Genomic DNA, 13426 nt, shown 5'->3' with positions numbered 1-13426 from the left:
TAATATATATATAACAGCGAATTTTAATAGTTAATTTAAGTATAAAAAACTAAACCCTAAACCCTTATTCTATTTTACTATTAATCCGAATCCTAATTCCTACAAGGATAGTCTTCGGCAGTCAAATTAGTAAAAAGAAAAACGCTTGTCCGTGAAACGGAAGTGGTAAATCCTTCGTATGTGGAACTTAACTACTTTTGGAAGAAACTGTCGATGATTTAAAATAAAACACGGAAGCAGCGATAATTAGTGATTTTAATGTTGATTTGGTGAAATTCGCTGTGGGGGCGAATATCCTTGGACTCAAGGAGGAAGATTCTTCTGTTCAGGAGCATCTTCCTCTTCTTTATTCCATTCCCTTTTTTGTTTTCTTTCATCAACATTCATAAAGTTTTCCTTTTTATTCACTGAATTCAACCAACTACTTCTCCATATCTCCCTCTATACAGGTTCTCCCTCTTTCTCTCTCTCTCAGCACACACTTAATTTTCGTATTGATTCATTCAATTGTATTATAGATGCTCCTAAATTGTTGTTGTTGTTAAAATGTTGTTATTATGCTTTTGCAATTCTATTGTATGTTTATATGAATATGTTAACAACCATGTAAGCATGTTATTATTAGGAAGTGGGGTTATCCACTTTGTATTCTTAGTTTAACTAAACATTCATTATTAGTTGACAATGCCAATTGCTGTTGGACCAAGCATAGGAGATAACATATATGAAACGGTTGAGTTTAACTAAACATTCATTCTTAGTTGAATTGAATGAATATGATGTTGAAATAGAAACATTTGATGACTATCTTAAATATATGGTTGTAAGATTGCTAGAAGATGGAGTTTATATTGAATGAATGGGAACCGGGAACTAGATCCTCTAAATTTATTTGTTCACTTGACAATGTTAGCTGTGATCTCTTACTAATTTATGTGGGATTCAAACAAGACATGCAGGTTAAGAATTAGATGGCGAGAGATTACACTTGACTTATTCAAGTCAAAAAATAAATTGAGTGAATCCTTCCCTTGATAATAAACACACTGGACTATGAGAGTGGATTTTCTTCTGCACAACCCCGTTCCCCGTGTGCATTTACCGATTGGCTGTCCAAATTCCACGTGTTTACGTTCTTGTTCTGTGCATATTGCCACTGGCAACAGTTATGGCTTCACATGTAGCAGTGACCCATGTTACATGTCTACTATTTGATTTGTTTTGGTTGTCTTACTTCGGACAAACTGAAAAAGGGATGACATGGAAATGTCTAGGTTAAAGACAATCTTAAAAATGGATTATAGGATATCCAAAAAATAAGTTGTGACATATTTTTAACTTAGAAGTCAAGCTTGATTCTAGCATGGCAAATCATTTGATGTATATATCATCTAGTACCCATCGATTTTAGATATGTTTGTTCATACTATTTGGTAGGGCCAATGAAATGGAAATTTAGTACATATAGTAGGTCGCTTGAGTTAATTTATATCTTTGGTATTAAACACTTCATTTGCATTCTGGATTTTATAAATCAACACTAATATTATAAATTTATAATTTTAATACAGGGGAATTGGCTAGCACTCAGAACTTTCCATCCAAACTGGTGCCAGCAAATTGCTGGCACTCAAGTTGATCTGCACTTCGTGTGACAAAAAGCACATGAATCCTAACAGTATACTAAAACGCAGTAAAGCCCTTGAGGGTGTCCATGGGGTCCATGTTGAACCTCATTCACCATTTGGTTTGACAGAGGATAATCAAAACGGGGACTTACATGCATCAACATGTGGATCTTCAACTACTGAAACAAATCAGCTGCTGTTAATGCAGTAAGTGAAATGCATCTCTCTCTCAGAAATGCCTTACAATTTCGTCTTGATTGTAAAACTTACTACTTACACGTTTTCCAGACGGTTATGGCAACAAAGACCGGCATGCTTGAGACCCATCCATTGTTGTAATCCTAGTCATGGTATTATTGAGAGATTTTCTTTCCCTTTGATGTTACCCTATTGATTTCCTGTGAATAGTCCAATTTCATCTTAAGGACCAACTTTACTAGAACCTTAAATTATTATGTGGAGATTCCTAAATGATTTTTTCTCCAAATATGCATACTAAACAAGACTCCGTTTGGTTTTTAGTGTGGTCAATCCAATGTTTGGCACGTATCTCTTGCTGAAATTTAACTTTTTCATTTAAAGACCAAGTTGAGTGATAAGATTGAACCCTTGATCACTTGGCTATAGCGGCTCAGTATGAAGTAAAAGGACCACATAATTTACACATTACTTTATCCCTTTTCCAGGGGATATGCATCTTGCGGAAAGAGTTGCTAATGTGCTTACTTCAGTTCCTTTTGTTGCTCTTGGAATGCAAGCTCCCAGGTAACTTATTACTCTAGTCTCTGTACATTTCTAAGTTCTTTTGGCTAGAAAACCTTCTTTTCTTTCTTGTCTTATGAATAATTTTGTAATGTAGGAAGAATCTTAGTTGTAAGTTGTATGCCAATTCATTAATTGGAGTTGGAGTGGCCTCAAGCATGTACCACTCTTCAAAAGGGAAGTGGAGGAAATTTTTGAGATGGGTTGACTACACAATGATAGCCACAGCAACCGTTGTAAGTAATGTGTTCATATGTACATTATTTACGGTTACTTAGTATCTTGTTCTGGGATGACTTGGGTGCATTTATCAACAATGTATTCACTGTGTTTATGCAAGTGACACAATCTATATATGTTCTCCATGTATTTTCAATTTTTCATTTTTTCTTTGTTGCCTGATGTGATATTGCTTTTGTTCTTCCTTGAGTCAATCACTTTTGAGATCAACTTTTAATGCAAACTTTAAATTGTTCTGCAGTGTCTGTCGAGGGCCCTTACGAATGAGAACCCGAAGTTACTAATGGCTGCTTCTGCAGTGTTTCTTCCAGTTCACCCAATGATGGTTTCAGTTATTCACACTGGGATGATGGAGGTAACCTGTTTGTAACAACTTTGTTTTGATTCCTTAGTTTTCATTTCTATAATAGATAATTTTGTTGTGCCAGAAAATCATGCAGAAAGTTGATAACTAAGTTGGTAACTAACATAAACTTGAATTTTTTGATTGATGGATTTATATGCCATAATTAAATTGAATAATGAACATAACCTAAATTGTATTTTCAAAATCATTTGATCCTTATCCTTTTTAATGCTATAATTGTTGTCGTATTAGATGATAAGGCTTTCAAAATAACCATTTTAGTTGTTTTAAAAGTAAGCTAAATTTTATATTTAGAGAAAAGGACAAATAGGTACCTGACCTTTTGTCCTGCGGACATTTTTGTCCCTAACCATTGAAAAATACTTTTAAGTCCCTGACTTTTACAAAACTTGGACGGATCAGTCCCTCCGTCCAAATGCCTCCGTCAGGGACTGATCTGTCCAAATGCCTCAGTTAGGAACTGATTCGTCAAAGTTTTGTGAAGGTCAAGGACTTAAAAGTATTTTTCAATGGTCAGGGACAAAAATATCCTCGGAGCAAAAGATCATGGACCTATTTGTCCTTCTCTCTTATATTTAAGCATGTCTTCGTGACGGGAAAAACAAAATATTGATTCAGGTAGCATTTGCAAGAAGGGCACTGAAAGATCCAGATTTGAGAATGGCTCATACAGTGCATAAGATGTCGTCATTGGTGGGTGGAATGCTCTTCGTAGCTGACGATTTATTTCCTAAAACTCCATACATTCATGCTGCATGGCATCTCGCAGCCGCAGTTGGGGTTGGCACCTGCAACAAGCTCCTTGAGTAGGTGTTTCTCCACTCTATTTGAAAGCTGCAAAAATCCTGCAGATTTAGAATAGTATCACCAAAATTTGCCGATTCTACATTGTTATAAGACTATATCCTTTAGTGGATAATTAGGGTTATGTCGTGCAGTAGTTGAACCAAAATTAGATTCCTCTAATTCTTTTACCTTCTCCAATTTTAGTACGCTCTTTAGTTTAATTCATTGGAGAGAGGGATTTATGCCGCCATGAACTGGCCGTAAATAACTAAATATAGTTGTTAGATTCAACGGACATGAAGCTGTAAAACATTATTGATTCTTAGTTTCTATTTGAACTATATTATTGGGATAAATAAATAAATATGCATTATTGTGTTTGTGCTTAGCAGAATTATCTCACATCTCATGCTAGCTGAACTTCTTTTCAAGCATTTTATATTTAAGGCTTCAATTCAATTTCCATGTTGTTTTGTTAACCCTTAAAATAAGGATAAAATATTATTTTGGTCCTAATATTTGAATCAAGTCTTAATTTGGTACTTAACGTTTTAAACGTCCTATTTTAATCTTTAAACGTTTGAAATTTCCTATTTCAGTCTCAAAGTTTCAAACATGTTCAATGTTGCCCCACAATTAAATTTCACACGAACAATTAACATAACATATTAAAGAACTAATAATGTTTGACTTCGGTACTTAAATAAAATCGATCCACCAATAATCACTAACGTAAATGTTTTTCTTCTGATTTTGGAACGTTGATGATTGATCGATAGGATTTGAATTTTGGTTATGTTTTTCTAACACAGAAAGAAGATATGACTTAACAATAAGGGTTAAGTACGATTTTGGTCCCTAACATAGAGGCCGCAAATTTATTTTGTTCCCAACCTTTTTTTTCGCTACAAAATGGTCCCGAAGGTTTCAGTTTGTTTTAAAATCGTCTTTCTTACCAAATTTTTTATTTTTATTACCAAAGGAGAAAGAGAAGGGGGTGGGGGGAGGGGAGGGAAGAAGGGGGAAGGGAAGGTAGCGTCGCTGCGCCGCCGCCTATGATGGAGAGAACAGAAGGGAAAACCGCCACACACACGGATGAAGAGGGGGGAGACAGAAAGCAAGGGAGAAGAAAGAGATCAGAAGGGAAAACAGAGAGCAAGAGAGGAGAAATGGAGAAGAGAGAGATCGGAAGGAGAGGGAGACCGCGTTCAGCGCCGCTGCGGCCACTCGCGTGCCGCTTGCCGTTTCTGCTCCTCCTTCTCACTCGGTCGTCGATGCTCCTCGCCGTTTCTGCTTTTGCTTCTACTTCTGCTTCTAGTTTTGTTTTTATTGTTGCTCTGATTTTATTATCCATTGTTGTTGTTTTATTGTTGGTGTTATTTCACTGCTTCTGCTTTTGCCTGCTTTTGTTTTTGCATTTGCTTGTATTTCTACGCCTTTGCATTTGGTTAATTTTGGGGTAGAAGGGAGAAGGGTATTTTTGTTCGAATGACGATTTTAAAACAAACTGAAACCTTCAGGACTATTTTGTAGCAAAAGAATGGCCGGAGACGAAATAAATTTTCGTCATCTAGAAACCAAAATCGTACTTAATCCTAACAATAACATTAATATCCACATTAATCATTCTATTAATTATTCATTTTATATTGAATCCATTTGAAACTTTTAAGGACAGAAATAATATTTGAAACATTAAGGACTAAAATAATATTTTATCGTTAAAATAAAGATAACTCTTAGTTAAAATATTTGACACTTAGCATCACAGATAAAATGCTATATGGTTTTGTTAAATAAAATAATCTAATCAGGCTTTTTTTTTTTTTGGTGACTATCTAATCAGGCTATTTAAAATCTAACAAGTTTTATGCAACTCAACTATTTTTTATACCTCACTTTTCTTGTCTCTAATTATGGAAGGAAATAGGATAGTGGATCATAATACTTATTTCTCCATACAAATAATTGTATCATTTCACTATGTTTCCTTCAATTAATCCTGGTTCTCTTTCATTTCATTCCACTGCTACCGATCCAAACATAGCTTATATGCATGTGCAAAATAAAAACAAAAACAACAATTAGATAACACAATCTACTAAAGGTAAATTAATTACATTTTCTTATAGAAAGGAAAAGTCTCATCGCCCAAAGGAGGTGGAGCAAAGTAGGTAAATTAATTACATAAACTGGCATCACCACCAGAACAATTGAGTACCAATGTAAAGGAATAATACATGTGAGATACAGGTATGAAATTAACAAAAGGACCTGAATAGAAGGGTAAACAAAATACCCTGAAATTTTTGTTAGATGTAGACAGAAAAATCTGTTGCTCCAGACTTAACACAGATCATTCTCTCCAGCTAATGTACATGGCCACGGTTCAGTCAATGTTCTGGAGTAGAGTCCTGCACCTAAAACAATTTTGTCCTCAATTCTCAATCAGCATCATGTACAAAAAGCAAGGATGTGACTCCCTTGATCCAATCCCCATAGATATATGATTCAGATCTATGGCCTTGAGCAAAATCGTGTAAACCTCCGAAAATTGGGGTTATGCCCTCTCATCAGAAGGGAAAAAAATTTAAAAAGCATTGAACTAACAAAAAACTAGTAGGCAGTTAGCAAGCGGCGAGGCATGCTCACAAACCATATGCAGTAAAGTTTTGTCAAATACTGAGGGGACTACTTTGCTGAACTTCTTGAATCATTGGTTCTGTTTAAGCGGCACATACAATCCGGGCATGGAAAGCTATATATTGATTCATTTGGTTTTTTCAGCTCAATTCCTTTTTCATCACTGTGAGACCTCATGCTCAGCAGTTCTTCTTTCAGAGTTTTCCATCTGTGAAAGTAATCAAATCAATGGAGGTCAGATACTTTCAACTAATAAAATAAAATAAAGAGATGCACATTTTGAGCTTCTTATACGTGGCCCATAATACACACATCTCTTGCTTTCTATAGTTGTCGCGTATAGTTGTCAAAACTATCTGTTGACATAGTATTTTTGATAAAATAATAGCTCAGGTAAACAACTAGGAACATCTTTGTATACTCAAACAGTCAAACAGATTATTATTGGTTATTCAAAGGGGTAGAAAAGCCCTCCAAATCAGTAAAGAACAAGCGCAACAAGCCAACAACAACATCCTCCTTGTTAAAAATGAGCTTGTTAAGAAACCCACTCCCTTTTGTACTACTAGTAATTAAACTTCAAATATTCCCCCTTCAGAATATATCTTATCTTTAAAAGATGACTCAATTTTCAAAATAAAATTGGACAGGAAGAAAGATATACTGAAGTAACAATTACCCAATACTGGGACCATCGAATAGTAATGCTAATTTCCGCTTATCAGGCTTAATTGTCTTAGCGTGTCCTCCATATAAGTATCTTCTGTGGCCAAAAAGAAAATGGGGGAAGTTACCACCCTGTGTTGTCACGAACACCTCACTCTGAAGACAAACGGTATAGTCTATGGCAGCCATCCTGGAAGAGTAATTCTAGAAGAAGTAACTCAAGTCAAAATCACAGGTGGCACTTAATCAAAGTTCATGAGTAGGGTTGTGGCAAGCGAATTCATACCTTGAATGGAGCTAGTTCCTCTTTAGATGCCAAGGTCTCCTTTGTATGCAAATTAGGAAACATTTCTAATAATGGGACCATTGTTTTCTTTGCATTATGTATTTTACCAGAAGCCAAATAGATAGATGTGTTCTTTGCAAAACCCATTCCTCTCAACATGAGGCCAACCTAACAACATGCAAGAAGGCATTGACCATATCTTAAGCAAATGAAATGAGAGAAATTTTTATCATTCTTGTTGAATAACAACACTAACAAGATGAAAGTGACCAAGCAAAGAGCACATTACAGGAAACTTTTGGATATCCTAGCAAGAGTAAAAACTACAATAAATGTATTCCCTAAAATCTTGGTCCTCCTCCTACACTAAGGTAACTGGACATTTAGGGAAATAATACCTCTAATGGAGTGAGGGGACACTTCCCGTTGATCCTGATTACCCCAGGGCGTATAACTCGCCCAGGTCTTGTGAATTTTCCTCTCCAACCTCTTTCCCGTGCCGCAATCATTTCTTCTTTCTCATGTTCTCCGCCATCAAAAGTACAACAAGAGAAGGCAACCATATCCTGCACATTGGAAAGCAATACACAACAGCTGCTTCAAAGATTACTCAGTAGTGTAACATTCATACTTCAAAGCAATTTTTAAATCTGACTAAAGCCAACCTCTTCAAAACGCAGATGTACAGACACATACTTTCCGCCATTTATTGCACTATGTTTCCTCATTCTTGCAACCAAAGATTCACCCAAGGTCAATATAGGACTTGCGAATCGTAAAGCCTCATAATTTGCTAAGCATCTAAGACGCTGCACAGCTGGAGGAGCGTCAAAAGACAATCTATTTGCAAAAGGAGAAATCCTTATAACCCTGCATGATTTAATCAATAAAATCTGTAAAACAAGACAAAACATATACTTGTTTTCCTCTTGTGAAACTATAAATATGAAATGATATAACCAAGCATCATAGCATTAAGGTCAATATGCATTAAAAAAAAAAAAAAAATCTAAATTGCAGAGCAAGGAATAGGATATTTAAAAATGCCCAGTGTACAAGCTCTTGTATTATGCAATGCAGGGTCCTAGAAAGGGCCAAACCCAAAGAAAGTAATGTAGGCAGCCTAACTTGACACAAGCATATGAAAGTATATTAACTGAGTAATAAACAGAAACAAATCCATAGAGATAGATCACCTAATGATTTTATCATCTTTTACAATATAGTTGTTACCTGTAAAATTTTGCCATGCTCTTGAAGCAAATTTATTGCTCCAAGAATAAACATAACTACTCATTCTTAATTTATGTATAATTTTTTTTTATGAGAGGGGGCCAAATGGCTCAGGAAAAAACAAAAATTACACCAAGACCCTAGGAAACTTTAGTCCTATTCTATCTGCATTCAAATGGGGGGGCAAGAAAGACAGGGGCTTCATCAAAGCATTTTAATTAATATTATATTTACAAATTGAAATGAGCAGTTGTGGATTCTCTTGGAGAATGCACGAATGTACTCGAGGAGCATACAATAATATTCCATTGTCACCTCAACCTTCTTTCAAGTGGATTTGTTGGTATAAAATCTTGTCTAGTGTATCGACTCAATCAACACAGCATTCACACTCAGTTGGGCTCTTGTATATATTAGGGTGATTTGATTAGACTTGGGAGTTATTTGATTTGGCAGCAGTGTTCTTATTTTCTTTTGTCTTCTAGTTGATATAGGTTGTCTCTGATTTCTAGTTCTAGTTGCTTTTAGACTATTGTTGTTCTGTGATTTCAGTTGGGTTTTGGTTTGTGTCCCTCACCTCTTTGGGAATTTTGTGAGTGGTGTACTATTGAAAAAAAACACATTCCCACTCTTGCAACACTGAACTCATTGTTAGTTTTTCTTCACCATCCTACATTTGACCTCATGCAACATCATTGATTTTATATTAAAGTTTTCTGAGTTGGCATGCATTAAATACTTTGATATGTTTAGCTCTTAGGAGACAAATGGCAATAAGCGTTAGATCCATCAAATGAATATCATATACTCACTTCTCTTCAAGTAACTTTGGTAGGACCACATCTTTGTAATATGCAATAGATGACCATGCCTTGATCCTAAAATTATAAACATTTGCCATGTCGTCGCCAAATCTTTCCATTAGATACTCAGGAACATCTTCAACCACCCATACATCATTTTTCAAGGTGTTGATAAAATAGTCCTGATCAAAAATGTCCTTGAACTTGCTGGAAATTTCAAACAACATGAAAAAACTTAGTCTAACTAAAATGAAATACATTGATCAACAATGGGAAAACCTACCAAGTAACTCACAAGTCATTAAAACTGTAATATTGATAAGAAGCAAAGCAGTTAATCCTGGAAAATGGCACTGAACAGAAACTACAAAAAGAACATCGTAGTATAATTGATTATGAAGCAGCCCTTACATGGAAGATAAGAGATAATACTCCGAACTAATACCATAATGGGAGAATGAACATTTATCGAACCAGCATACGAAAACCAGGGAAGTAAGCATGACCAAAGACAACAAGGATACCTTGCCAAAACCTACTAGCAAGTAGAAATAACAATACCTAATCTAAACGATAAAGCTTGGTTCTATTGCTGTTTTTTATTTACAATCTTTTAGTTTCTTAGGCACTCTACCACAAAGGAGAGATTTTATTAGATAAGCCAATTTGAAATTCTAAAAGCCTTTATTCGGACTGCTTAATATAATTGAAAACTAGTCACTTCTTGCAGCTTCGATGGCTGATACAGTTCATTCTAGTCTCTCCTCCATGCATGTCATGTAGATCAGATTCTGAAGCTGTGACTCATCAATCCACTTCCCAGCAAATTCTGCAATTCCTTTGGAAAAAAATTTTGGTATTTTTGGTCCGTGTTGGGTTTGCTTTAGTCTGTTGATCAGTTTCTGCACATACATACAAAAGGCGGTTTTTGTTTCCAAAATAAATTGCCCACGTCAAGGGTGATTCCTTACCTCTAATTTCTGTTACCGAATAATTTCCTAATTTCATTTCTGGGTAACTCCTGGTGTTGAGGGCATAGCCTATTTAAGAGAGAGGGCATTTTGGACTGGAAAAGGACAAACATATTTATCTTCCCCAACATTGATTAGTAACTCCTAATTAGTTTAATATTGATTTGGCTTTACTTTTAGGATATTTAGTTAGAAACAAATCTTTTGAGATAAATGTTACGAAGTCAAATTACAAATGGTAATAAACTTGCAAATTGTCTGTAACAGTATATGACTATATTCACTGAAACCATCCTATATCTCTAGCCTTCATAAGCACATATCAGCCATATACAATAACATATGTATCCCCTAACCACAAAGACACCACTAAAATGTAGGAACTATAATTATTGTAGTAGTCAAGACAGTAGAATTTTCTAGTTATGAAAAGCTAGAATTAAAAAAATGAGAAAACTAACCTAGGATCTTTCCATATGCTATGATAACGAAAATTGGGGATCAATAGTGTGGCATTCAGATAGCCAGCCACAGCAACCGCATTGCATATCTATATAACACAAGATTCATTAAATAAATAAGTCAAGAGCAGTGCTAAATTCAACACACAACAAATGAAAAGAATGAATGTACAGAAAACTTAACTGATGTCCTTTGCTGATTTAAGCCTCCATTAGCCTCTACGTATATGTATCCATTAGACTCGGGAAGGGCTATTAAAAAAATGTAAATAAAAAATTATATTAATATTGAATACAATGATAATGCCATAAGCAACAAAACTGGAGGTACATTTCCCAATAGTTAAAAGTAAACAGTAAAATGCAATAAGACAAACTAAAGGTCTCGCAATAAGAACAATGCACAACATGGTTTACAAGTTATCCACAATTTAGTGTACACAAAAAGGAATACACAAATTGGTGGCATAGAAGTTCCAAAATACTTAGAAGGGATGAAATGAGAAAAATAACATGGGTTTTGCTGTGAATTGACACTTCATATTATACTTCTGAATATTCTTTCCTTTTTTTTGGTTCCATTTATAGTAAAGGAAATTTATTGAAGAGAAAGAGAAGAGTACATCAGTGAGGACAAGGTATCCTCATAAAGAAAACATGTTACGAGAATGAACCAAGTAACAAGGCATGCCAATCTCTATGGGCATATATACGAAAGTACCTTGTGAAGATCTCTTTATGCATGGTTTCCACTCACCACCTTCATACGGGATTTTCCATATTGTTGATATCTGAAAGGAGGTTATTTATGTTTTTCTCACTAAAGTAGCAAACTTAACAGGGAAAAAAATGACAAAGAAAGTAAAATATTAAGCAGACAGTGACATACTATGAATGACTTGGAAATAACCCACAAAGAAGCTGGGAAAAATGGAAAAAAGCTATATAAGCCCATAGTTTTGGGGGAATTAGTGCAGAACAAACATAGATTTTCCCTAGACAAAATACCTTCAATAATATTTATGATCAAGCCTCAAAAGAATCCCAAACCAATGATATTATGCGTTGCATTCTTACCTGCTAACTAGAGAGGGTCTCTTGTACCTCTCTCATTTTGCATACCTCTTTTCTTCATCTCAAAAGTTTCTTCTTTTTTATCAAAATAAGAAAAATACTAAATTTATGATAGCAACAAGAACAACAATAATGGCGTCAATGGTAATGCACAAGAGCACATTTTCTACAAAAATCTAAGCAGAAGAACAAAGTCATGTTCTCGCATTATCAAATGTTGCAATCAAGGTCGCAACAAGATGGCGTCTCCATTATACTGTTCTTAAGAGAAGAACCTACCAGAGGAATTATAGGGGATGAGGAGTCTTCATGTTGGTAGTATTGGAATAAGTTTTAATTCCAATACTTGAAATCTTTGTTATGATATTAGTCCAATAGGCCCAATTAGTGGTTAAACTCAGTTGCAAGGGAGAAAAGCATCAAAGGAAAGTGTGAAATGTGAATTGTCATATCAATTTCCTTGTTTGGAATATTAATCACCTATCTCCCTTCTGGCTATTGATTCCAATGTGTCTATTCATTACAGATGTGAATTGAGGGGGGTCAATGATTCAGTAGGGTGTTTTTGTATACTTGTAGTTATCTTTGAATGCAATTTTGATACATTTTCAGTTCATCATTCTCAATGTTAGACCAATACATTTTGTATTTCCTATTTGAGAGTAGCATCTGTTACAACAATCCTTTACAGTTTACAATACTTTGTGAATACTACTCGTTTTGCTGTCATCAGAATTCTAGCCACTCGATTCAGCAGGTTAGTCTAAGTACTGAAACAAACTCTACTACAATATTTAAAATGCTGCCCTCCCATTAGCAATTTATCAAAACCAATAGAAAAACCAAAGGCCAACAAAGAAAATCATAAAAGGTTAAAGCCATATCTCACTATCCAATACAAAACCATGAGCAAAACAAAACGTTAAAGCCATATCTAAATTCTACACACAAGAAAAAAGTCTCCTACTCAATATTATCATCACGCATTATCCAATTCTTCATGTTGAAATAACTTTCCACGACTTGAGGTCCAAATCAAAAGATTTTCCAAATTCAACGTTCATCATAAAATGAAAATAAAAACCTTAATCACCCACACCATGACACTAAACGGCCTAACATGATGCATGCATCATTGGCCGAATCACGCGCGCCAGACAAAATAAATTTTCTGCGAAAAAATAGACAAGAAGCAAAAAGAATGCGCCACAAGAAAAAACGGAAGCAAAATCTAGAAAAGATGAACACGAACCGCATCAGTAGAAGAATCATCATTTTCAATATCAGGCCGGAGCTTGGCATAAAGCTCCGGGCTACGGTAGACGGAGCCAGGGGCGGAGCGGTGGCTGATTATCGGAACAATGTCGAAGGCGACGGTTCCCATGTAGAGGAGCATGCAAGAAATGTAGACGAGAGGAGCGAAGAGGAAAATGCCCTGGCGGCGGAGCAGGATCGATAGGACCAGCCACAGGAGCCGCTGCCCTGTCGTGAATCGGCTCACCTTGG

The 13426-nt window shown here is 35.5% G+C and overlaps 2 protein-coding genes across 3 annotated transcripts in view; one reads left to right on the top strand and one right to left on the bottom strand.

Annotated features, from left to right (window-relative positions):
• On the top strand, positions 83-4170 carry LOC107624385. Of its 2 annotated transcripts, none has more exons than XM_021113665.1 (7): positions 83-449; positions 1572-1835; positions 1917-1978; positions 2315-2393; positions 2488-2626; positions 2872-2985; positions 3515-3626. In XM_021113665.1, exons 2-7 carry the CDS (start codon positions 1666-1668, stop codon positions 3608-3610), a joined length of 660 nt encoding a protein of 219 aa, XP_020969324.1. In that variant the 5' UTR covers positions 83-449; positions 1572-1665; the 3' UTR covers positions 3611-3626. The 2 variants fall into 2 exon arrangements, with proteins under 2 accessions (XP_020969324.1, XP_016182371.1); XM_016326885.2 differs by having other exon boundaries at positions 92-449; positions 3616-4170.
• Positions 5866-13426, bottom strand: part of LOC107621240 (uncharacterized protein At1g04910-like) — an 8164-nt gene continuing 603 nt past the window's right edge. The window contains exons 2-11 of the mRNA XM_016323273.2: positions 13173-13421; positions 11568-11637; positions 11031-11098; positions 10847-10935; positions 9424-9621; positions 8044-8248; positions 7777-7944; positions 7379-7546; positions 7106-7296; positions 5866-6634 (exon numbers count right to left, since the gene is read on the bottom strand). Of these exons, the coding sequence (XP_016178759.1) occupies positions 6475-6634; positions 7106-7296; positions 7379-7546; positions 7777-7944; positions 8044-8248; positions 9424-9621; positions 10847-10935; positions 11031-11098; positions 11568-11637; positions 13173-13421 (1566 nt within the window). The 3' untranslated portion in view covers positions 5866-6474. The remainder of the gene's footprint in view (positions 6635-7105; positions 7297-7378; positions 7547-7776; positions 7945-8043; positions 8249-9423; positions 9622-10846; positions 10936-11030; positions 11099-11567; positions 11638-13172; positions 13422-13426) is intronic.

Source organism: Arachis ipaensis, chromosome B10 (assembly GCF_000816755.2).
Source record: "Arachis ipaensis cultivar K30076 chromosome B10, Araip1.1, whole genome shotgun sequence".
Classification (NCBI taxonomy): domain Eukaryota; kingdom Viridiplantae; phylum Streptophyta; class Magnoliopsida; order Fabales; family Fabaceae; genus Arachis; species Arachis ipaensis.
This window is presented reverse-complemented; position numbering and strand designations above follow the sequence as displayed.